Genomic DNA, 26,442 nt, shown 5'->3' with positions numbered 1-26,442 from the left:
CAAGTAAGAAATAGATTGGTGTAAAGGCCAATGTGGTGATTATGGAGGGCATGCTACATACAATGTATGGTAAATTAATTCATACAGCATGTTTATGGCACACCACCTCCACAAGTGATTTGGTAGCACTGGACACTCATACCTACTGCTTCGTCACTGAGTTGTCTGGGTTGTTAACAATTTGCACACTCACACACACACAAAAAAGTTTGTGAATGACAAAGAAGCTCACAGTATGAAAAATGTATTTCAGTTGGTTTGTGAATCAGCAGAGATCTTGAGAAAGAAAGAAATTAAAGGTATTGTCTACCATTGGGAACAGGAATTGAAAAATAAATTGAGTTATCACATTTGATGCATATGTGTAGGTCAATTGAATAAAAAAACATCCTACCATATCAAAATTTTTGCAATAAAGCCTAAAATATAAGGAGATATCACTATTTTTCTCAGTAAACCACAACGGTAGATGCTTCAGTCTAGAAACAATCTTATTATAACTATTGTTAACATTTTTGACAGATGCTTCTTGAGAAGGTTGGCTTGTGACGGCAAACATTTCCCACAGACGAATAAATGACTCAGGAAAAACTGGCTAAACTCCGCTGATATGGACACATTATCATTTCATCTTACAACTAGTTTACAATATTTACTGCATGACCATGGAGTGGCACTACTGGTGAACGGAAGGTGTCCACAACTTTCAGGGACATTTGAATGAAATGAAGAAAGATGGGTGATTGTTCACAGCAAAAAGACAATCAGTCTGATCCGACAATTTGGCACAAGCAATATTAATGCCAGCTCATGTGTGCAATTGATGTTTTGCCAGTATCAAGATGACTTTGGGAGAATACATAAGAGGGTTTACAACTAATACCATGGACACCTTGCTTTGTGATACAGTCAGAAGGGAAAGTATGCTAAAAATCCATCAGCCCATCCCCTGTAAAAATGTTCATTGTATGTTCATGAGGGCATTAGAGAATAGAGGCCAGTTTTCTTATGTCATCTGCAACATGTGATCCATTCGGTGAACTCCAAAACTTGACTCAAATATAAAATAATTGCGATATCCTTAGGCGAGTTGTCTTTGGGATCAAAACAAATAAACTCATTTGGCTTTGAAAAAATCAATGTCTGTCTTAACTCTGCATAAACAATATACAAGCATGAGGAAAGGGGCAAATAATCAGTAAGTTTCAAGCTAAGAATTTCCTGATGACTTGGGTCTTAATGACTTCTTAAGTATGAAAATGTCATGAGCAGAAATCTTGAGTGATGGCATGCAGTTTCTTGATGAGTTTTCCGAGGATTTCAACTTGTTTACAGAATACTTCCTCGCACTGACACCCCATCCTCATAAAACTGTTTATGGGGACATCAAATGCACTGGACTATCTGTCTTGGGGCAGCATCGATCCATCGGCGAAGCCATGTCAAGTCTCCTGTGAGCTCCACAACAGCGCCCCCGTGCAGCGCCTCCCATTAGTAATAATCCTGCTCGTCTATCGAAGGTCGGCAATCTTGATAGATGGGATGTTGTTGCTTAGCTTGCAGTGGGCCCCCTCCTCGTAGATCGGGGGATGCGACGGGTGTGGGTGGAAGCCCTTCAGTGTGCACTTGGCAATGAAGTTGAGACCATGGTCCGGCGTCAGGGAGAAAAAGCCGGTCCTGTGGTTGAAGGGAAGGAGAAATAGGGTTTGAGAACAGACATTTTGTGTGTGTGCGTATGTGTGTGTGTTTGTGTGCGTGTTTGGGCAGGTGTTCTGTCAATCTGACTGATTTTTGCTTGCTTGTTTGTTTGTGTTTGTGTGTGTGTGTGTGGGTTTGTTTGTTTGTTTGTTTGTTTTTTTTTTGGGGGGGGGGGAGTGCTATTTTGGGTCTTGTTCTTTACATGGGACATACAGCACATAACTATGAAAGTATCTGTTTCACAGATTTTGTCATTTTGTATTAAAACTAGGAAGAAATGCCATGCATACCCACTCTCCTGCAAGGCAATATTGTCTTTAGTCAGTGACACTTTCTCTCTCTTCAGTCCTTCCTTTAGCCCAACACCACACTCAATGAACATGTGTGTGACAGACTGCTTTTTGACACTAATGGTATCTGCCAAATGCATGCCATTCACTGACTGGCTGATTTTCTCAACACATATTTTTTTACTACTATGAACTGTTTGAGAAAGAAAAATATTTTAAAGGTTCTCATGTAGCTTTCTTCTTGAGTAATCATGCTAAAAGAGAAATGATGGCTACCATGGATATTTCACGATAACATTATTTGCTTCCAGTTTGTTCGACTGGCTTTGTGTGTGGGTTAACACAGCAGTAACATTACAACTTTTTAAGGCAATGGTTGTAGAAAACTTGACATTATGATATGCATGAGGAACAATTGAATAAAAACAGAGGAGTGAAACTTTAAAACTTTGGCATCCATCAATCTAATATTTTTGTTCCAAGAGTGAGGGTGTCAGAAAAATGGGTGGGGCATCTAATTCAAACATCCAAGGTCCCATTTCCAATTCCATGAGAATATGTGGATAATAAATATTCTGCAGGCAGTCTCTTTTCCATCTCTGTAAAGAGAGAAATGCTGGGTCCCTTGTGCAGAACATAGGACTTCCGTCCAACAAGGGGAAAAGTTGTACCCTGCACAAGCAAAAACTCAACTTTACCAATTCTAGCTACAAATTGTAGTACCAGGGTGCATGAAAGCAGGAATCAGCAGGAATTATGCAAGAAATTGGTGCTAAACACTATCCATAACAGAATGCATTGCTCTGTGGATGGGCTTAAAATGGCATACCATCATAATCTGCACTTACACGCTTTACCCACAGGGAGTAAATGTACAGCCCCAAATATCTTGAATCTTGAATACTATCACTTTCGTGGCTGGATAGCAGCAAGAATAATTTAAGACTTTTTTTTTTCACACACATCAACTTGTGAAGCATCATATCTTACTTTTGTGACAAAACACCAGGCTTGGAGAAATATTATCTAGCAGAAATAGGTAATCACTCAGTACACAATATGCCATGTTCTAACTGCACCTAATCACACGAGAGACCCTGTGGCATTGGGATATATGGGGCGGTCCAATTCATTCACTGCCCACCGGGGTGCATATGAAAACCACAAAAAGCAGCGGTCAGCCAACACGTGCACTGATGCATACACTCATTGGTAACGGTAGACTCCAGTTGAGATTTTGCCGCTGTGAGTGAACTTACATAGAGACCAGAGGTATTCACAATTCCTAACGGGAATTTTTGAAATATATCCAAACTGGGCCAGCTTTCCCACTAAATAAATCCCCACTCTACAAGGTCTTTATATACGTCATCTTTATTCCTAAAGAAGGAAACAAAATATGGACCATCTCATAAAAATGTGGTTGCTTAATAATTACCTCCATCAAGGAAAAGTTATGTTTTCACTGGCATTGGATTTTTGTCAGTTTGATTGTGTGCAAAATAACTCAAAAAGTTGTGGACGGATTTGGATGAAACTTACAAGAAAGGTTGAGAACATCACAAATAAAGAATTACTAAATTTTGGTAGTGATCTGGGAATTTTTGTGGATTTTATGAAGTTTCAATATTTTATCAGGTAGGGTCAGTGAACTTGGGAGTCCAAGCTGTGCATTTTTGAGGTTTTTCACACGCGCACTAAAATGTGTGCTCTAGCTTCAAGGGAGAGGCGCGCCGTGCAGCTGGAAGTTGATGATGTAACAAAAGGCTTCTACATTGGGAAATTGCGTGACTTTCTGCATGCATACGTATGGGTGGAAATCACTGAACATGGAAGAACAAGATCAGTGGTGGAAATGAGCTGCTTGGAGGAGGTTTGCATTCTCAGAGTTCTCTAGTTGTAAAATGGTCCACATAGTTAAGCTTAAATTCACGGGGCTAAAAAAATTACCATCTGTCATGTTCAATTACATCAAGGTACAACTGTAGATTTGTCCACCATCTTGGCAAGATGGGTTACTCACTCATTGTGGGATGGTGCACACACGATAGCTATGGCTTCTGGCATCATGAGCTGGTAGGGGCAGTGGGTGTGGAGATCTACGCTGGACATGAAGGCCGTCTGGGTCGGGTGTGTCTGCAGGGAAACATGGAGTGAACGTTGGTAAAGGGAGCACGTTAAAGTTCATACCAATTGATACATTTTGGAATCAAAAATTCATTCTCTTAGTGATTGGTTGAAAACGCCTCATATAATTATATGTATTTCAAACTTTTGCAGAAACTTGGCATGTCATGGTATACTATTTGGAAAATGATGTCACTTTTATGACATTTTCAAAATAGTATACTATTTGTGAAACGATGTCACAGCTCTTTACCTGAGATGAACAATCAATTCCACCCAAAACATAGGTATTCAGTGGCAATACGAAAGCTTGAATTCCTGCCACATGTGAAGATCAGAAAAAGTTGCCCCAAAATAAGGATAAAATACTGTGTGTATGTGTGTGTGTGTGTGCGTGTGTGTTTCTGTCTGTCTGTCTATGTGCATTGTTTATGTTTGTATGCATATTTGCTTACTGGTATGTGTCTGTGTTTGTGTACTGTACGAGCTGAAATTTTCGCGTACAGATATTTTCGCGAATTGCTATTTGGAGGACATTTTCGCGTGTTGTCAATTTCGCGGTTGTGAGGGTCTTACTGAATCTATTTATTCGCGCGTTGTTATTTTCGCGTGTTATTTTCGCGGTTCAAAGGTGAGACGCGAAATTCGCGAAAATAAAACCACCACGAAAATTTCAGCTCGTACAGTATGTGTGTGTGGTTTTGGTTTTTTGTTTTTTAATGGAAGTGGGCGGGTGTGGGGAGTGGAAGCCAGTATGCTTGATGTTGCTCTGTTCCTGATAATTTTCATCTGGAATGAGCCCTGAGAAGTCACCTGTAGGCATGACTAATCCCTGGAAATCACATGCAGTGACTCTATCCACATTCAAACCTTTTTTTTTTTTTGACACTACCTAGTGGAAAAAAAAAAAACCCAAAACATTCTTGTCACACAGTTTCTGCCATAACTTTCAATTCTTCAGTGATTTATTAATTTGTTTACATTCCTGTTGCATATCAGAATATGAAACATATATTAATGTTCATGAAGAGTGTACCGGTATTATTTTTAAGTATAGTCATGGTTGTGATTCACACAACTTTTCACACAACTTTTTATCTCCTTCTTCCTTTGAATGTCCATGTCCTTGTTTTGTAACAATACAGAGTAATGTGATGTTGAAAACTGAAATAATCACTACTGCTAGAGGAAAAATGAAGGATGGGAGAAGGAAATAAAAAAAAAATGAGAGGAAACAGCATTGCTTCTTCCACTCACATGGATCCAGCCTAGTGTGATGAGTGCGTTGTTGTCCACAAAGTCAAAGATGTCCTCCTCGTTCAGAGCCGTACACGAATCCGACGTCGATGTCTGCTTGGGCACGATGATGTGGGTGATGGTGAAGGCGTTGCGAGCCTGTCAAGAGGACGAGACAAAGAACTTGGGAGTTAGAAAGGTAGAGTTTGTGGTAGCTCATTTAATTTCGTTGCACTTTCCTGATTGAGCAGTGTAATTATATTCAAATGGCTGTAGCAACTTGAGCTATCATTTCATCTACGGACAAATATTGACACCCTATTAAAAGCACACCTAAGTGATTTATTCACATGCTACTGCCTATAAAGCAGCAAAAATGAGTGAGCAAACACTCATCGCTGTTCACATTTTTAAAACACTCAATTTCTATTGACTGCATTTTTTTTTTGTGGCTTCATCTGTAAACATATTCACATTTATATACCTGCCAACCCTGAGACTTAATAAATCTGAACAAACAAAGAAAAATTATTTAAAAATCTGAACTTTCATAAATTTCATATACTTTATTATTAACAAATATTTCCAAAAAAAAAATCAGAACACATTGAAATTAATGCATTTTCTTTCAGTGAAAAATCTGAATATTCATATTAAAACTGAACAGTTGGCAGGTATGTATTTAGAGTCATCATGTTAATCAGATGTATGCAACTGAAAGCATAGTGAAACATTGCCCTTCATTAGTGAAATCATCGGGAGTTGCATGCACAATCAGTTTGACCACTCCTTGAAATTAATGTCAAAACATGGTGAAGAAAAACAAAGAAATACCGACCACACAAACCTTCACATATTTTTCAAATGATGTTATCATGAGTTAGTGAGGTGTGTAACTTCAAACATATGAACTACAGTTTACCATTTTTAAACATAGGCTATTTAATGTCTGGCATCAAACAAAAAGATTAGCGAAAATGATCTATTGCTAGGATATAGTCCTACTGACCGGTGCATTGCAGATATTTATGATATAGAAAAGAGGAAATCTCACTGCAATGATTCTATGTAATGTTTTGCTTCAAGGAAGAATACATGAAAAATACTTCACAGTAATTTATGTTTCTTTATTTTTTGTTTTGCTTGGTTTCCAAACTTTGACTGCACACAGCAAGTAATACTTGCATTACATGGAAAATAAATATGCATAACTCCCACTACCTACAACAACAAATAACTTCAAGCAGTTAATTTTAGTTATTACTTAAAACTCTCATAGCTAAGCTAAGACTGAGACATGTCTTGCTTTGCTGTCATATGTTACATGTCCATCTGCAGTCATTTTTTATTTTTTTTTTTAATACAGTAGTCATCTTCTTGATGCTGAAATGGAAATGAGGATGACAGTATTCAATCTGACTAGTGACGCAAGAGATGACAGTGGACAGCGACATTCGTCTTACAATATGATTTTTTTTTTCTCCTTGCCTAAAAATCATGCAAATGGAAAAAAACAAATTGCCAGCAAAGACACATCATAAGCTCACCAGCGATCCCGCTAGAATGCCGCAGGTCTCCAGGTTGCGCACGGTGTTGTTGTTGGCGAGCGTCAGGAACTTCTGCATGGTGTTCTCGGGGATGAACAGGTCCCGCAGGCCATACTTGTTGGCTGTTGTGGAGGCGATGCCGAGCATTCCTGAGGGCTTGGTGGACCGGTCCACCTTCAGGGACCTGTCAACTGTTGGCACTGGGGTACTGCGGACAAGATTGACAGAGGATGTAAATTTCGTAAAAAGAGCTATTATTGCAAATATTGATTTTTTTTTGTTTTTTGTGCACAATTATGTGAAAAAGATATGAAATTCATAAAATACACACTTATAAAATGTTTCTACCTTGCTCATCAATTGCATACTTTTGTTTACTGTACATTCTAATGTTACCCTGTTGAGGACGGGCTGATTTTGCTACAACTATCCGGTAAAACTTTGCATTTGTGTGGTTCTGCTAGAGATGGAAAAAATAACTAAATGAATGAAGGAATGAAGATATTGTCACAGGATTTAGCAGAAGCACATATTTTTTTCAATATCATATCCAGCTACAGAGGGAAGTAAGGGTTGTTATCGAAAAAGGGTTGATAATTGCCGATACTCTGATGAATTCCTGAAGTAATTCTGAGATCATTCGAAGAGAGCAGACATTCAGGGAACTTGTACTAGTTAAAAAGTACTATTGCATGCGCAAACATGATTTAGACACAAGCATGTGCTGCTCTTGAACTGCTAAGTAAACATATCGGGATCAGAGTTGATATTTTTGTGTGTTGTTCAATTCCAGAATTGCACATGACTCACTAAATTTGTGAAAAATTAAAAAACTAGCAAAATGTAAGGTACCCTGTATACACTGTTATTTTCCTGAGATGTTGTTTTCACGAAATGATGCCGAAGCTAATGTCACGTATGCACTATACCCTAGCGCATGGAGACATTTTCGCGTGCTGTTAAATTTGCGATCCAAGTGTGATTTGTGAAATTCGCGAAAATCAAACCCTTGCAAAAATAACAGCTGATACAGTACACAGTAATCCCATGTCAAGGAGATTATGATACGGTACTGAAAAAATCCTGTGACTTACTTGACTGGTGAAGGCTGAGGAGGTGGCGCTGAAGGCAAGACATGAGAGGGGGGTTTGATACCGTACCCCTGGGACACCGCATCATAACTAGGAGGTGGGGGCAGGCCTCCTGCTGATGCTGGCCCTGTTGCCATGGCAGCACCGGCAGCCACAGCTGGAGGAACAACGGCACCTGTGGGAAGAGGGGAGGAGGAGTGTTTGTTTTTTTTTGTTTTTTGTTTTTTGTAGTGAGTAAGGGTGGGAGGAGTTAAGGAGAGGTGAAATATTCTCATAATATCATATGGAAGACAAGAATGAAGTCATTTGAGTGTGATATTTCATGCTCTATTGAAGAGATCTGAATTGTCACCAGAAGAAGAGAGTGAAGATACATGACTTTGACCCATGGTGGTTCAATCTGATCCGAACTGACTCGGGGTGCATGACTGGCTATTTTGACCAGATGACCATCAATGCGAATGCTCCACATACACAGAAATAGGGTATCTTATATACAAAAAAAAAAACAAAAAAAAAAAAAACAACAACAACCCCCCAAACCTGTCTGTCTTTAGTATTTCATGTGACACCCAACACAAGGACCAAGTCTAGGGGAAAATATACACATTATTTATGTATGCTCAACTGTGGAATTATACATCATTTACATGTACTAAAGTAATCTATCTTTTTTTTTTATGCTACACATGAGAGAACTGTGTGTAGCAATGTAGCAATATGTATGATTTTTGTAGCAGTTACATTATTCAATCATGGTTCTCAGAGAAAACAGCTGAAATGTATTGGAATATCTGATGGATTAAGCAAGTAACATCACAAACACTTTCTGGCCCCGGACAAGGCAGTGTTTGGTGATACTTATTGCAATCACTCTCAAACACCTGCTGGGTTTCACAGGGAACAGGGAGCACCCACATGAAATGCTGTCTAAGTATTAGTTTAAGTGCCATTTCTCAAATCTATGTGATGGTACTAAACATTTGATGACTCTTATTTACAATCCCTGTAAAACATTTCAAGGATTTTGCATGGAATTATTTGACAGTGTTGCTGTTGTATCTTATGTACGTGTTTTGCATTATTATACAACATCTAAAAATATTATCTTTCTAACTAAAATTGGTCATCACATCACATTTGTTGGAAGGTGCCATACCACGTTTCAAGACTACATGTGCAAATGCTGTTGAGCGGGTTTGGACAGTGCATGATGATGCAACCAAGCATGTACACCGGATATACTCCCAACGGCTCTTCGTCAAACTCAGAGCTTCCCATTGATCTCACTCTGAGAGATAGCAAAAGCTATACTCAGGCCTTGACTTGGACTATGCCTATTAAAGATAATGTTTGCCATTGGTAGCAGTGATTTAAAAAATGTTCGAACTATCATTTGATGTATATGTGTAGGCCAGTTGTATCACAAAACATCTAAAACATAATACATACAAATTTTGCAATAAAGCCTAAAATGTACGGAGATATCACTAATTTTCTCAAGAAACCGTAACTGTAGATGATTTATTCTACAAGCAAATTTATCAAAACTATCGTTCACATTTTGTATATTTGACGATACTTAACAATGATTATACTGATTAACATTTTTACATTGGTCGCATCTATCCCTAACTCACATTCTAAGAACGGTAAATAATGCCTGTAATGCCCTGAGGTGTTGCATTGACACAAAATAGTGAATGATTTCAATCTGTGCAGTGGAACAAGATTTCGCATTCGGTGAAAGACACCATCCTCTATTCATGAGAAAAAAAAAAACTGAGTTGACCTGAACAGCTCGTCTTTCACCTGGAGCAAAATATTGTACCACCGCACTTGTGACCATTCACCGACAGACATCCCAATAGATTTCCTACCTGCTATCCTTCTCTGTGCTTCAGCTTGCCTTTCCTGTTCTTGCCTAATCTCAGCTGCCTGTGTATTGTTTGTTTTAAAAACAAATGGTAGCAAGATCAGTTGACTATTTTCATTCCCCTTTGATAGATTATTTTCAATTTTCACACATCAAAATGATGCCGATTTTTACACATCAAAACTATGGAGGATCACAGGAGTAATCATGGGGTTCGTTTCATGAGAGACTTTTTCGCTCATGAGACACACTTACGAGAGACTTCATGAAATGAATTTGAAAGTCTCAAGTAGCTACATATGAGCGACTTTGGCTATTCTGAGATTTATGTAAAGACTTTGATGTGATAACTTCAAGAAACGTACCCATGGAGTAATTATGCATATTTTCTACGATAACTTGCTTTTGAAGATGTTTTCCTGACATTGCAAACAATGAATTAACACCGAGTGGATTCTAGTTGTTCACATGTACTTTGTTCTAGCAGATGATTTGACTAGCTCATTACCAGGTGCCATTGGGTAAAATATCCATGAATTTTGACACATTAGTAATCTGACCTACCAAACTGGCCTAATGACCACTGACATATCATTTTTTACCCGCAAAACAACAGCAGCTACACCTACAAACCTATGTACATGTATAGTTTTGAACACTTTGTTACATTTTCTGGAGTCTGCTAGATCATGAAATAAAATAATAAAGTGTCTAGAATTTTCAAAATTGTCCATTCAAGAGAGAGGGAAAAAAAAATCCCGCATCTCTTGAGATATAAACTTGCATTACCCAAACTATAGTCAGGTTTCACAGGACAACACAGTGTCATCAGACATTGAATGCCTAGAGAGAGAAACACACATCAAGGGAACATACCACGTGTCAGTTACTTTCTTTACTTCAAATGAATTACGTCCAGTATGGTACCTTCAAGAATACGTTTCCTCCTTTCCATCTAACAGGCATATTTTCCCTGAACAAGAAGCTGCATCATATAACCACAAACCTTCATCCTCTCTGCCATCTCCCTGTCTCTTGCCTCCTGTGCCATCTTGGCCTGATAGAGGGCGGCCTTCTGTTCATCTAATTCCCGCTGCTGCTCGTCGACGGCGTTCCTGTTCTGTGCCTCGAGCCGCTGCTTCTCCTCCTCAGCCCTGGCGATCTCCTCCGCCTCCCGGCGAGACCTCTCCTCCTCGAGGCGGCGGGCTTCTTCTGCCTGTCGCTGTGCTTCCTCTGCTCTCCTTTGCTCCTGCATCCCACCAGAAGGAGAAAAGAAAGTAAAAATTACTTTCTTTTTCTGCTTACAATTTAGGCCTGTACTCAAGACACCTCCCCTATTTAACAGGGGAGGTGTCTTGTGTACAGGCCTAAATTGTGAGGCAGTATGGGCAACTCCCATTATTAAAAAGTCCTCTGATCTGCATTTTTCTTTCATCAAATACAAATTTTGTACGGCCGAACAATAAAGTATGTAAAGAAATAATATATACACAAATAATTATTTTGAGAACTGAATTTTCACTTTGTTTTAACAAGAATTTTGTTACAGTTGTGTTTGCTGTAACAGGATTGCACTGAAGTATATATGTGCTGCAGAACCCTATGTAGCCTCACCATACAAAATTTCAGACAGTGGTCAACTACTACTTGCAATGTTGCTTTTAATGGCAATAATTAAAAAATAATAATATCAGAATTATTGTTATCATTATCATTACTACATCTGCCGATGCAGGAGGAAATGTTTTCATCTGCACTGGTTTGCTTGTTGGTTTGTCTGTGTGTAAAATAACTCAAAAAGTTGCAAACAGATTTGGATGAGACTCGCAGGAAAGTTGACTATGACACAAGGAAAAAATAGTTAAATTTTGGTAGTGAACGGGGAATTTTCACAAAATTTTGAAGGATCTGTTATCTTCTGGCAGATAGGGTCAATGAACTTGACGGTTCAAGCTGTGCGTATATCAGGTCTGCATAATTAGTATGTGCACTAAAGCACATGCTCTGCCATTTCCATTATCCTTGCATTGCCAAGGACATTACTGTACTCATTAATACACCTGGGTTGAGAGGGACATGACAGGTTGAAACATCTCGTCCAAGGATGTTAGCACTTCGTTGCTGTCACCATGAACTGGCATTTTAGTTAAAAATGGTTGGATTTCACGTTTTCGAGATTTTCACATTTTTCGATAGTACTTTAGACCCTTTTCATTCCTGCTAAATTTGGAGACTCATATTTCAATGGTTACGTAATTATGACGTTCATATCAAACGACATTTAGCTAAATACGCGGATTCGGATATCACAAAAGAGACACTTTGCAACGCGCGCTGAAATGTCTCTTTGTGAAAATTAACTTTGTAACTAAATCCACTGATCAAGATATCACAAAAGAAACACTTTGCAACGCGCACTAAAATGCCTCTTTAGTCCAGGCCAGAAGGCACCTAACATATGTTTTTTGTTTTTGTTGTTGTTTTTTTTTTTTATACATACAATGTTTTGTAATGGTTTCTTGTCAATTCGAGGGTTCTGTTTCCAAATCTGATTGATGCCACTCGCGAAACCTTGAGCATTTTCGGCAAAATGCAAAAATCCAAAATGGCCGCCAAATATGCTAATTTGGCCGTGATAATCACAAAAATGTGCATTCTATGACCAATTATTCCACTAAACTTTGTACATATATGGTCTAGAGTTACTCCATCTGCATTTGCAGGAGAATTTTCATTTCATAAAGGTTCATTTAGTATTTAAAGCTCATTTTCAATTCGAAATGGCCGCCATTTGTATGCTCATGTACAATATGAATGGCAAAAAATATGCATGGAAATATAGAACAAATTTACTGTATTTCCAGTCGTGTACCTACACTGTTATAATGTGTTGCGTGTGCAATAGAAATGTATTGGGTGCCACTTACAATACAAAGGGCCTATCGTATTTTTATTCTTTTAAATTCAAAAATTTAAAATGGTCGCCACTCTTATTCTCCTGAATAAGATGTATAACAAAAATATATGTGGAAATAGAAAACCAATTTGCTATTTTTTTCTTCTGACATGCAGCTGCATTGTTTATTAACATTTAGTACTGATCAGATATCTGAAGAATGTTCTGAACAAAAAAAAAAAAAAAATATTCTTTTGTGATTCAAAAGTCCTAATTTACCACATAAATTAGGATTCTTACTAGGAATTATGAATGGAGTTTTGAGCATTTAATATTCATAAGCCTTACGATGTTTAACACAATTTCATCTTTTATTTTGTTTCAACAAAGATTAAAAGTGCACTCAACATCACGCAAAAAAAAAAAAAAAAAAATCAATAAACCATCATGTTCTACATGCAGGTTGAATATAAAAATGTCACACCTACAAAATATAGTAAGAGGCCCAGGTGCATAATATTTATCAAATAATGTTAAAAATGGAGGGGAAACAAAAATCTAATATTTCACCAATAGGGTGCATCAGATGTCTGAATATCAAGTCTGAAAATGCAAAATCTCCCTCATGTGGGGGGGGGGGGGGGGCTGATCCCCCTTCCATACCCTCCCGTTGCCTGTTTCTCTGAATACCACTTTATATTTTTCTTACTCTTTGATGGAAACAATTCAATATTTTACCAAACGTGTGCACTACCATGTCATGCATGTTTCATCTTCAAGCCTAAAAGAAAAATCCCTCGTGTGGGAGGGTAGTATCCCTTCTCCATGTACCAATAACTACGAGTGTCATATTCTCTTATTTCTATATATCATTTATCTATTCTACATGAAATGAATAAGATAATTTAATCACTATGTTTTTAGGTGGAGTAATAGACGGAATGCACAGAAATTCACTGTCGTGTGATAAATTGCACATTATTTTGTGGCACATTACACTTATTTTGAACATGTATGTAGTACAGATACCAAAAAGAACTGTTTTTACTTCCTAAGTGATAACTGACAGTTTCAAATGCAACTCACCTTATGGTAGACATTAAATGCGTTGGTTAAAAAAGAAAGAGGCTAGCACTAAATGTTCATCTCATGTGCTGGGGGTGACGATGATAGACCATGTGGTAAAAAATATCGCCTTCTAGTAAGCTGTCTGTTTAGCAACAAAACTAATGGTGAAATGTTTCTCTCGTTGCAAGGACACACTCCTTGATTTTAACATTCGAATCTTTCAATTTGTATACTTTACATATAAGAACTATTTTTAATAAAAATGTTTTTGAATATTTTTCAGAAGAAAAATCACATGTTAATCATCATTATACTGATATGTTTTTACATAATTGTGAGATAAAATTGTTATTGCCGGCCATTTTACACGCCATTAAATTGCATGCTAGGAAAAGTTCGAGCGGTTTTATCGGTACTTCCGTGCTTAAAAATCTCTTAATATGCATTATAATGTGTTCTCCATGCTTCACAACATATATTTAGACATTTAAATTTTGTATTTGGGTTACCTGGTTGAAAGGTAATAAAGATACACAGGAAATGGCTGCCATTATGGACGCCGTCTTGGATTACGGAACTTGTGTGAATCAACATCTCATAATGTATTTTATTGAGTTCTTCATGTTTCGAAACATGATATATTTAGACACTTAAATTTTATATTGGGTTGCCTGGTTGAAAGGTAATAAAGATATTCAGGAAATGGCGGCCATTTTGGATGCCATCTTGGATTACGGTACTTGTGTGCATCAACATCTCTTAATATGCATTTTATTGAGTTCTTCGTGCTTCAAAATATATATTTAGACATTTTAATTTTGTATTTGGGTTCCCTGGTTGAAAAGTTATACGAATTTCAGGAAATGGCAGCCATTTTGGACGCCATCTTGGATTGCGGAAAACGCTCAAGGAGGATTTATGAGGAATTTTAGTCCGTTATTCTAGACATTTTTCTAGACATATTGCTTCAAAACATATATTTAGACATTCAAAGTTTGTATTTGGGTTTCCTGGTTGAAAGGTATTAAAGATATTCAGGAAATGACTGCCATTTTGGACGCCGTCTTGGATTACGGAGCTTGTGTCAGTCAACATCTCTTCATATGTATTTTATTGAGTTCTTCATGTTTCAAAACATGATATATTTAGACACTTAAATTTTGTATTGGGTTGCCTGGTTGAAAGGTAATAAAGATATTCAGAAAATGGCGGCCATTTTGGACGCCATCTCGGATTGCGGAAAACCCTCAAGGAGGATTTATGAGGACTTTTAGTACGTTATTCTAGACATATTCCTGGACCTATCCTGAAAAAATCAGCTTGTTACCAGAAATGTCCAGGTTTAATCCTATTTTGACCTAATGCTCTTGGACTAGATTGCAGGGGTCGCGGTCGCGAGGGCTGGACAGCAGCAGAGGTGGGGGCAAGCAGGTGTACAACAAGCCCCTTGACTAAAATGGACCCATCCCATTGTATAGCCATCATGAATCACCTGCATTGTACTAACATTGGTAAATATTCCATAATTTCACAATTCATCACAAAAGAAAAGGTGTGAGCAAAGTATTCATCTCCAGACACAAAAATATGTCAATTTTACAGTGGGAAGCACAAAATTGAAATTACCTGATGTTATTTTAAGCATTTTAAGTGAAAATAGGTGCCTACTTATGAGGTCAAATCTGTTTCAGTGGGAGTAACTAGCTAGGAGCTTCCAACAGTCATGTGGGGTGAGACAGACTTTTCTCAAGATGAAAGTAGCAATGTTCCTGACAACGACTCACTCTTCCATTCAAAAAGCTGAACAATTATGTATTACTATATTCATTTTATTTCATAATAACCATGTGAGCTCAGCATGAAACATTTCCCAATTCGATATACCGCAGTATAGGGAATGTGTAATGGGTGATATGCTGTTTATAGTCGTAAGAACATTGTTTACTATGTTTCCAGTTTCTCAAATTTGTTAGATGTGTAGCTCTATATAATGCTTTCACTGTTTCTGCTGCTGTGTAAATATGGAGCCCCGAAACTTTCACTTTAAAAAGTTTGTTAGGTGCTTCTAGAAGTGAAAGTAACGAATTTCATCATACTTCTCCGGGATATGGTTGTTGCAGTTTGATAAAACTTCATGGCGATGGTTTGTAGATATGGAGATAGTTATTCGTAAATTCCATTTGATATAGTGATAGCATCCGTTTAATACTTCTGTTTCAGAAACTGATTTTTTTTTTCCTTTTGAACAACATGGTACAGCTCACAAATCACATTCTTTTCTTTAATCAAATCTTAGAAATATTCAACAATAAATCAAACATATGCTGTTGAATTCTTTTAATGAAAAAACCAGTGCCAGTGTTATGAAATAAAACAAATTTGGATACTGATGAAAATGTCATTTTCTTTCAATCATTTGCATACTTGTTTACCTTTGGGATGATGATCAGCATTCTCATATTGTTGTATTGTACCAGAAGAGTGTTTCGATCACATGTAAATGTGTTACACAATTGTTTATTGTGTCCAGGCGAAGGCGAGGATTGAGTGGGGGGGGGGGGGGGGGCGAGCGGGCCTAGCCCTCCCCCCCTTTTTGGTTTGTTTGTTTTTGTTTAGTTTTGCATTAGTTTTTGCATGTCGCATTTTTTCCCTTTTTTTTTTCATAATAGGACATGTGGTGGGGGGGGGGGGAGATGGTGAACGCCCAAAGGTCACTTAAATGTCACCTTTTTTTTTCTTTTTTTGTTTTAGTCGAGATGGCTGAATATGTCATACTGCATATTAGCTGTGTGAGCTTCTGTGGGTGTGTATGTGTGTTGTGTGTGAAGGTGTGGGTGTATGTGTGTGTGTGTGTGGGGGGGGGGGGTTGTGATTGCGTGTGTTTGTCTGTGTACGCCCTGTATTGTGAGACTGCGCATTTATGTCTCTTTGTCAAAACCTCGGAATGTGTAGTGAAGTTTTCACAAAATGACATTTTTGTTTGGGAGCCCATATTGGCGTACTGAGAACTGATATTTCAGCACAATTCATATCTATAGAAAGTTTGTGTGCTGTTCATTCCCATACGTGAATTTTGAAATATTTTCACTAAGTTCAAATATAGAAATATGAACAAACAAACGATTGCCCAATTTCTTATGATTTGTGCTGCATACTCCATTGACAATGCGTATATACGCAACACTGAAAATGTCACTTCGTGGTGACTGCGCACAGCGGGAAAACGATTTCTTTAGTCACCATGAACTGACATTTCTGTATGGAAGCTAATTGTGACGAAATTCTGGATGATTGATCATAAAAAATACTCCAATAGAAAACCTGAGTCATGTAGATTGACTACATATCAAATTCAGTGTAATCTGATTCCATTAACGCATTCAAACATAAAGTCATAAAACTATGAAAACTTTAAACGCGATTTACTCGAAATCAACTTTCGTGCGCTAGAGCGCTAAAATGCCAGTTCGTGGTGACAGCGACGACTTGATAGGACTTAAACTTGGAACCTCAGATTGAAAGTCGGGAGTCTTGTCCAGTATGCCACAGTGACCCCACAACTAAATCTTGTGAAGACCCTACAATGCTGCATTTGTATCAGAATGAAGCAATAGACAAAATAAAGAACATGCACGACACCAGTCATGAATCTTGTCTGACGAAACCTCCGAAATATTCTGAGAGCTTGGTGTATACACTTGTAGATCACGGGGTTAAGAAGAGCATTGTCTCACCTCCTGAGCTTGCCATATCTTGAACTCCTCGGCATACTTCTCCTGCAGTTTTTTCTTGGTATCTTCTGCTTTAGGAAACGCTGACTTCACATTCTGGAGCAGGGAGAGAACATGAGTGATTGCTGTGTGAAAACAGTACATATATAGATTTATAAATGTGATCTAAGTCGTTGTACCTGTATTCAGAGATAAAGATATTTGTTCCATGCCTGCTTTAGATAAGTTTTGCTTTTGAAATACTTCACTCATGACTGTAAAGCACATCAGGAAATGCAATTAGATATTAAAAGCTTGCGAGTAGGAAACCATGTGTCCAGATTTCAACTTCTGCATTCTTCAATGCCATCCATTTTTTTTTTCTCCAGTCTCTAACTCTTCATCACAGAACTGTTGTCAACTATGGCAAATATAGAATGCCATGGCTATGTGTATGTAAAGCTCAAAAAACCATTACTTCATTGTATATTGACTAATTTCATTTAGTTTTAGTATTAAGTAACTAGTATTGCTTGCTATCACATAAAGCTTACTGGTTCACCTCAGACTACCTATCAAACTCAAATGTGACATGAAAAGAAAAGAATAATCACATATTCTTTTATCACCTTTCATTGTTTCTTATTACTGTAAAAGTGGATATTTTCGCATGACTAATTTTTCGCGCTCGACCGGGTAAGAAGAGTTTCGCGTGTTCTTAATTCTGCGGAATCAAGACATCAACTACTGGAACACATGACAAGCAAGAATATTCGCATGCTTTTATTTTCACGCTAGTTTCTGGTTGCGTGAAATGCGCGAAAATTTCCACTTTTACAGTGCATCGCAAAATTTGTCATGAGAGAATGGAGTCTAACATTGGTGTTAAATGAAAGTTGATATCAATCCCCATTCGAAAGTTGCAATTTGTTTCCTTGTAGGATTCCCTGGTAAGTTCAAGCACAATTCTGTATGATAGAGAATGCACGTGTTGCCTTCCAGAGAAAAGTTGCTTCTTCTCAGAATTTTACAAACCTTTTTTGCATTCTTGAGATCTTCTGGTCTTGATGCCTTGTAACCTGGGTGCTTTGGAAGTTTTTCCACGAATATTCTATTTATCAGAAATTTCCAAGATAAAATATATGAGTTGATAACATGCACTATGTCACTGAACAGCTACCGTGCACACATTTTCAGACATCCCTGCCCCTTCAACATTCAGATTCACTACTACAGCAGGTTCTTGTTATGTGACCAAGATATTTATCCATATGATGCAACAATTAGTGACTTTCAGAGACAAAATATTTAACAATGTCTTACCTCTTTGGGTTTGAAAAGAAATCTTTAGAATGTAATACAGAAAGTTAACTAAATAACTGGGTATGAAAGCCTATGACCATTTTCATTAAAATGCAATCATGAAATTATGACATATACTTAACAGTACACAAACTATATGAGCTGCAAAATCAAAAAATTTCCTGAAACTTAGAGCATTTAGGCCAGCATACAGAGACTCTTTGATCAACACAAAAGTTGTTTTCATTTTTTCCAAACTTTTTCTGCACATATGAAATTTTATCTCTTTTTCATGTAAATGAAAAAAAGTTTTCAGTGCTCTCATACTTTAGATGAGGTGAATTTACTTTTAATCTGACCTTACACTTCTTCGCCAGTCCTAGGTAACCTACAAATCATGAAAGCTTTATATATGTTGCAATGATGACAATTTGAAACAAAGTTTTCTTTACTGCATATATATATAAAAAAAATCAAGAATTTGAGTAATGTCGCATATTTCATGATTATCAAGTCATCAACACTAATACTCACGTCATATACTTTGAGTAAAGTACGAATGCACTCTCCCAGTTATTTTCCTCATAGTATACATTTGCCTGCATGGAGATAAAACATTAATGATGACAATGAACTTGGTACAAGAGCAGACACAGATATTGGTAGGATACTAACTGAGCACATCAATTCTTTTGCAACACACTTTCATCCATCAAATATATTCTTCCACTACTGCATTTACTGTTATCAGCATAACATCATTATGGCCACAAGAAAACATCACTGCTCTGATCAAAATTCACATGACTTGTTTGACCAGAATTTACTCAAACTTTGCATAATAAACAAACATACCATGCATTGAAAAGCCCTGGTTGAAGTTTGGATTCTAAGGTGGCAGGAACACTGCTAATGATATTTTCTAGGGGGGGGGGGGGGCAGTCCAAAAGAAAACTTATTCTATTTCTGTGATTGAGGAATGCAAAAATTTCACCAGTGGCTCAAAGCAGTGTAAGACATATTTTTGTTTCAAATATCAATCCAATGAATCTTAAAAAGATGATAATAAATTGTTAGAATAAAAATGTTCACTATTGCAGCACAGACCATCGGTGTATCGTGGTTGATGTGTTTACAGAGTGGTCTATGACTATAGTATTAATACCAATAGTACTTTATAAAAGCCATCAAAGAAAAAAAAAAGGGATTGATAGCATGGTAATATACACTATACCTTAAATGACATCACAAGAGCCTGCTTATCTCCATTGACATTTTGCTTTCAACATCATGTAGCAATGTTAGATTTGATCACATGACATTAAATTGTACGTAGACCAATAAATGAACAGGATTTAATTGAAGAGGGGTGACATATCATCAGTTGAGAATGATAAGGGTGTTAAGTTGCCACTGAAGCCATATAGTGTTTGAGGCACCGTAGGGCCCTTATCATTTTCAACCCACGATGTGATACTACCTGTAAGTACTCACCATCCTTATCATTTCCTGCCCAGATCTGAAATAGCGGCGGATAGGCACAGCGTGATCTACAGTGATGGCAGAGCCATGCTCCGCTAGAAGGCGTACCCTCTGAGACGGCTCCTGGCTTGGGTCCTGGGTTACCATGGCTGCTCTCTACTGTAGATGATGAAATTAAAAAAATATCTACATTAATCTCTGCAAATCATAACTCAGATGAGCATGTGGACAGGGTGTCCCACGGCTGGAGTGATATTTCTTTGTAATCAGGATCCAAGCTGTTGTATAGCAATGCATAAATCATTAACACATGGTGATCAATTATTATCATTTTTTTTCCCCTGAAAGACAATTACTTCTTGTGAGTGAATCTACTGTGATTTTGGCATAAATTTACTTGCGTTATAAGCACCGCAACGCCTAATTAGAACTTGTTGTGTAGGTCATGGCAAATACATACCCTAGCTATGGTGGGAGCTGGACACAATTTTGCATTCTACAGATCCTGTCATATGACAAAGAAAACAAACAAACAAACATATAAACAAACTCTATACTCCACAGGGCAAGACTTTCATATGTCCCACCCTCATCTCTAAATACCCCAACTCTTGCCCAATGTGCATCCATGCATGCACCTGTGCGTTCTACTCACAAGGGTAGGGTAGTGTCAACTGATATGACAAAATTAGTGGTGGGAGGGGGGACTTACTGGAACTGTAGTCTATCTCTCCATTGACTCAGAGGCCGTGGTTGCACAATGCAGAGTCCATGTACAACCTGTACCTACCTGCCTGTAAATAAGTGCCTAGTATTATAATAAAAATTACATTTAAATTTAGGATCCCACCTTTTCCTACTGTAGTGGTAGGGGTGATATAATGAGCAGCCTTGTAGTTGTACTGTAGTTGTGTAGTAAAGTTTACCCTTAAACAATGCTGCACACTGGCATTGGCCGACGGTCCAGGACCAGTAAAAATCACTGTTGGATCACCGATAACTTTTTCAGGAATGGACCAGTAAAATAAAATTGAAAAACTGTGTACACACTGGTCTGAGAGACAGGTTGGACCAGTAGTAGAAAAAGTGTAGAAGTGTGCAGCCCTGTCTTAACAGTTTATTAATTGATGCAGGTGACTAACTGAAAATTATCAACTTTTATACAACACATGTATGGAATCTTGCCATCTGATTGGATGAATGCGGGTCACATGACATTCAGAGGAATCAGCTATCCAACACTCACTCTCAATGGCAGTGCAATAGTCGACTATTGAACGGTACAAGCGAGCCGGCAGTGCAATAGACCCTAGGACACACTGAACTTGTGTATCGTACACTAGCTAGCTGGCATTGATGGCATACGCACACCCATAGGGTTTGCACCTGTAGGGTTTGCGCTGCGCCAGCACGCAACCGGTTCACCACCACCTTACCAGTCCACCGTTATACACGCACGGCCATGCCACTACGTTATCATGGCTACGTAAACCTACTTGTACCTCTTTTCACCCGAGCTTTGTTCTCGTCTCTGATGAGGATCTCCGCACATTGCTAATCATGAGTGAAGTGCAGCAGCAAATACTAAGAAAGTGGTCAAATACAGTATGCTTTAAATAGTGGTAAGCAAACTCTCTAGCCCTATATATATAGGGTTTAGTTAGACCTTTTTTCAAGACCTACAACAGATCGAGCCATCCAGTGGCAGTACGCTACGTATAGCTATAGTAGGCATAAGGCCATAACGTTTAATAGGAGTAGGCTTTCGCAAAGTTCTCGACCTACTTATTTAGGGTTAAAGCATATCTATCTTGGTCTAGACTCTAGACCATGCCTAAATATTTCGATATCATGTGTTGTATAAAACAAATATTCAATGTTTATCATTCGTGCGACGGTACCGAATATTACATTCGGTGCAAGTTTAACCGTTCTATTCAACTCCGCTTCGCGTCGTTGAATAGAACGGTTAAACTTGCACGCTCATGTAATATTCGGAACCATCGCACTCATAAACATTGAATATTTGTATAATATACACTGCTCTTCTGCCTCTACCACTCCATGACTACATTTTGTATATAGTCAATACCCCTCAGATCTACTGCACTGTAGACTGTTGGGAGGGCATCTGTAGAGTCTACATGGAAATCATTATATCTTAATGATAATTTATAGCCAATAGACAATGCCATAGACTACAATTTGTACAGTCAAAGTAATAAACTAGATACAACGAGCACTAGATGCAGGGGCGGAGCCAGGAATTCTGTAAAGGGGGGGGGGGGCGCAACTTATATTTCTGGTGCCACTTCCGGGTTTCATTTCATCTTTTTCTTTTTATTTCTTTTGTTTTTAATGAAAAATAAAGGGGGGGGGGCGTGCGCCAGTTGCGCCCCCCTCTGGATCCGCCACTGCCACTTTTCTATAGATCTAAACAGTGTCAGTGGATGCATTAACCTGATCAGAAGCAGTGAGAAGTGAAGCGCGGCTCGACTTTTGTACAGCTAGGCCTACACAGTACAGGACTAGGCTGTGCTGTGCATGGAGTGAGTGTCCTCTACTAGGGTAACCTCGGGGCGCTCCTTGTACACAGTTATACGTGTTGGGGCTGGTCGCAGGTAGATCTAGGTAAATTTAACTAGGTCTAACGTTAGATGTCTATACACAGCCCAGTACCTGTTGCTGTAAAAACACATTTTTACAGTGACTGGGCTGTGTATAGAACATCTACTTAGATCTCTAACACTGTTAGAGGGTAACCACGGGGCGCTCCTTCACACAGTTCACTGTGGGAGTAATCAAAGTACAGTAGGACGATATAGGGTAGAAAATCCAGAAGTTAGAAAGTTGGGTAATCATGTAGAAATGCACACCTACCGTTCGCTTCGCCGTTTGTCAATCAAATTTTGTGCAGCTATTGGAGATGCTAAATTGAACAGAATCAGAGATTTTTCATGAAATTAGAAAGCCAAAAAGGGAAGAAAATTGAGAAATCGGAGCTGAAAAGTACGATGGTCGCGAACATAATCTCCGACGTAGAAAGTAGTGCATCGATTTCGTAGAGAACGATGTCGATTCTGGTAGTCTCTAATTAGCCACTTACTAACAATATCGAACACGACTTGTGCAATATGTGTAGGCCCTACTTTCTTTTTCGTATTTTTTTTCTCATTGTTTTCATTGCCACTATCTTCACGATCCTGATTATCACTATTGAAATTATTGATACAGAAAATATTAATACCAGCATTTGGACGTCCTTTCTTTAAAAATTGTGGCAAGTATTCATGACAAAAGTTGAATAGTGTTGAAGAGAATAGAATGAGGTTGAAGGAAAAGTGGAAGAAAAAGGTAAGGCTATAAAAGGAGGGAGAGAGAGAGAGAGAGCAAGAGAGAGAAAAGAAGATGAGAAGGAAGTTGAATTCAAAGGGGATTTGTTTCTAGTAATCTACTGTACATACAGGCCTAATAATAATAAATTCATGAGAATAATGTTAGAAAATGTGTACAATCATGTATTGATATAGTGGAATTCTTATAAAGTGCTCATTCTACCTATCAAAAAAGATATTCATGGCGCTAAAGAAACATGATTTACATGGTAGTATGTTTTTAATTTATAAGTTTGATTTAAAGTATAAATTATTGTTTTTTATGATAGTATTTATTTTTCCAGTTCTTTTTTTTTTTTAATTATGTAGGTCCATACAAGAACTGCAACCTCAATATTTGCTTTTGTTTTGTAGTAAAGGTCCATTTTATTGTGCAATATTCATGATGGATAATATTTATTTTTTCATATGTCTTTGTTTTGTACACATATCATCCTTCCATCATTTTACAGTCAGCAAGAGATGTTGACAGATATACAATCACACGCAGGAGAAAATTAACTAAAAGAACAGACGCATCAAGATCACTTTCTTTCTTCCACTTTTTACTGTCAAGCCGACGTAATTATTGTGGTTACACACCAAACAAGTGGCTGTATCACAGACTACAACGATCAATTATCATCATTATATCGCTCTTCCACATAATTGATCATCCACCATGCTACGCTACACAGCCGTCGATCGGCGTACTTTTGAGTTAAAATTAGCTACTTTTCTTCTGTAATTGGCTATGAAATTTCATGAAACCGTCAGATATGGTCTATCTTGACATTTCTGACAGCCACAAGAAGTTTTCATTGACAAATTTAGGAAGGAAATGGTAGGTGTGCATGGTGTGCATCTCTACATGATTACTGAAAGGGTAACTATACACAGCCCAGTCGCTGTACATGGTACGTCGCGACGTACCATGTACAGCGACTGGGCTGTGTATTCTTGCGGTCGGCTACACGTCACTTTCGGTTGACTGGAGTGAAAACAAACAGCTTGCATGTGCTAAGCCTGCATATAAATGCGCATACTGCATGCTGTGCATGTGCGACGCGACGTGTATAACGTATGTGCAACTCTACTCAGACATGATATGGGGACTGTTTTTCATTATTCATTTTGTCATTTGTGCCATCATTCATGAGATACATGCATCATGTCTTGCCAGCAATATTCTAATAATCTGGATCCTGTCGATCGATCGGTCCCGGTATTTTGCCAAGTTGAAGGCAGTCGGAATGGACCTGTGCCCGTATGAAATCGCGGCAGGACTCTGGATCAACGACCCGACAAAATGGCCAGGGGGGTGTTTCATCAACGTTTGTCAGCGCTGACAAGTTGTCAGCGCTGACAATTTCAGCAAAATCCTCGGTTTTGATTGGATGAGATGCTCTGGTCACCGACTGTTACTATGGTGATTGTCAGCTATGACAACTTTAAGCGCTGACAAACGTTGATGAAACACCCCCCTGATGTGTAGTAGAACCTCTTTGAGTAGGCCCTACCCCGATATCTACGCATACTTAGTATCGGTACCTCATAGAAACTTCAGGTAGGTCTATAGGCCTAACGTTAGTACTGTAGTAGGTTAGGGTAGGGCCTAATTTAGGGTAGGCCTAGGGCCTAATCCTGCCGCCCGCACAGCTACAGTAGTACAGCTTGCGCTGCGCTATGCTCGCGGGGCGCCCCGGCAGAAAACACGTACAGCATTACCACTCCAGGCAGGCTCACGCAACTGTTTGTTTTCACTCCACCGCTATCCATGACCCCATGACACGCAAAATACCTGGATGTCCGACCATGAGAATAGTTAGGCCTGGCGTGAAAGATTGTGTACCGTGTGGACATGCTGGATATGATGATCAATTTCGGTAAGTTTCATTGCGTACATTTGAATACTGATAGCATCAGATGTAGAGTAAATATTGAAGAGTATACTCGATGAGTTTGAGGTGACAAAAATGATGTTAAGTATCAAAATTCAAAGCTATCGTGATACGATTACGTCGCTCTCCTAGTGTAGTGGTTGGTGGTCGCGCTCGTACAGCCCTGTCGCGACGTATCATGTACAGCGACTGGGCTGTGTATAGTTACCGAAAGGGTAAATGTATGGATGCATGTGATCGTATGGGCATAAATTAGTTACTAGTACTAGTGTCTAGTAGTAGGCCCCAACTTTAAATTAAATTTTATAGATATAGGCCTAGGCCTAGATTTATTATCATCGTCGTCATCGATCATATCCTATCCTGATCTTGGCCTGGGGATGGATGAATAACACCGCCACCTTGCAGTGTCCTTTCACAAATGGCACCCTTGAAACTGACATATCATGCAAAGCAGTTGAAATGTAGGTAGATCTAGGATTCTTAGATGGTACTAACGTTATTAACAGCGAAATGAAGCTTGCGAAGCCTAAAAGGCCACACAGCGCAGCACAGCGCACCGCAGCGTAAACCAACTTGTGTGTCACCCACCCATATTTTAAAGTATGTGGGACTGCACATGCCTTACCGGCATCGGGGACTCCGCCTACGAGCGAGTGCAGTCCTCCAACAACGTTGTAATGATTGACAAAAACGACGTTACTTACCTAGTACGCTTGTCTAGTCAGCAGAATATCGCTTCTGAAGTCGTTGAGCACCCAAAACAGATCTTCATGTGATGTGTATTCGTCAACATGAATTATTTTTGTGTTATCACTTGTTATTTTCGGATATTACGTTACAC

The 26,442-nt window shown here is 38.5% G+C and overlaps 1 protein-coding gene across 1 annotated transcript; it reads right to left on the bottom strand.

The window, feature by feature from the left end:
• LOC140229066 (STAM-binding protein-like A) lies at positions 1–26,442 on the bottom strand. The gene is made up of 12 exons (XM_072309324.1): positions 26,306–26,442; positions 20,336–20,482; positions 19,376–19,440; positions 18,575–18,650; positions 17,564–17,656; positions 10,872–11,114; positions 9,870–9,927; positions 7,993–8,164; positions 6,899–7,106; positions 5,373–5,510; positions 4,012–4,124; positions 1–1,677 (listed from the first exon to the last, which is right to left on the bottom strand). The coding sequence occupies exons 2-12, from the start codon at positions 20,468–20,470 to the stop codon at positions 1,512–1,514; spliced, it is 1,467 nt and encodes a 488-aa protein (XP_072165425.1). The 5' UTR covers positions 20,471–20,482; positions 26,306–26,442; the 3' UTR covers positions 1–1,511.

The sequence above is a fragment of the Diadema setosum genome, chromosome 5 (assembly GCF_964275005.1).
Source record: "Diadema setosum chromosome 5, eeDiaSeto1, whole genome shotgun sequence".
Lineage (NCBI taxonomy): Eukaryota > Metazoa > Echinodermata > Echinoidea > Diadematoida > Diadematidae > Diadema > Diadema setosum.
This window is presented reverse-complemented; position numbering and strand designations above follow the sequence as displayed.

Bases quoted from the DNA above. Each gene is read 5' to 3' on its own strand.
- LOC140229066 (XM_072309324.1), bottom strand. From the start codon at position 20,470: ATGGTAACCCAGGACCCAAGCCAGGAGCCGTCTCAGAGGGTACGCCTT. The intron at 11,115-17,563 runs GTGAGACAATGC...GGTGGGATGCAG, and splicing joins AGATATGGCAAGCTCAGGAG to GAGCAAAGGAGAGCAGAGGA. The intron at 7,107-7,992 runs GTAAGTCACAGG...TCTTGTCCGCAG, and splicing joins CCTCAGCCTTCACCAGTCAA to TACCCCAGTGCCAACAGTTG.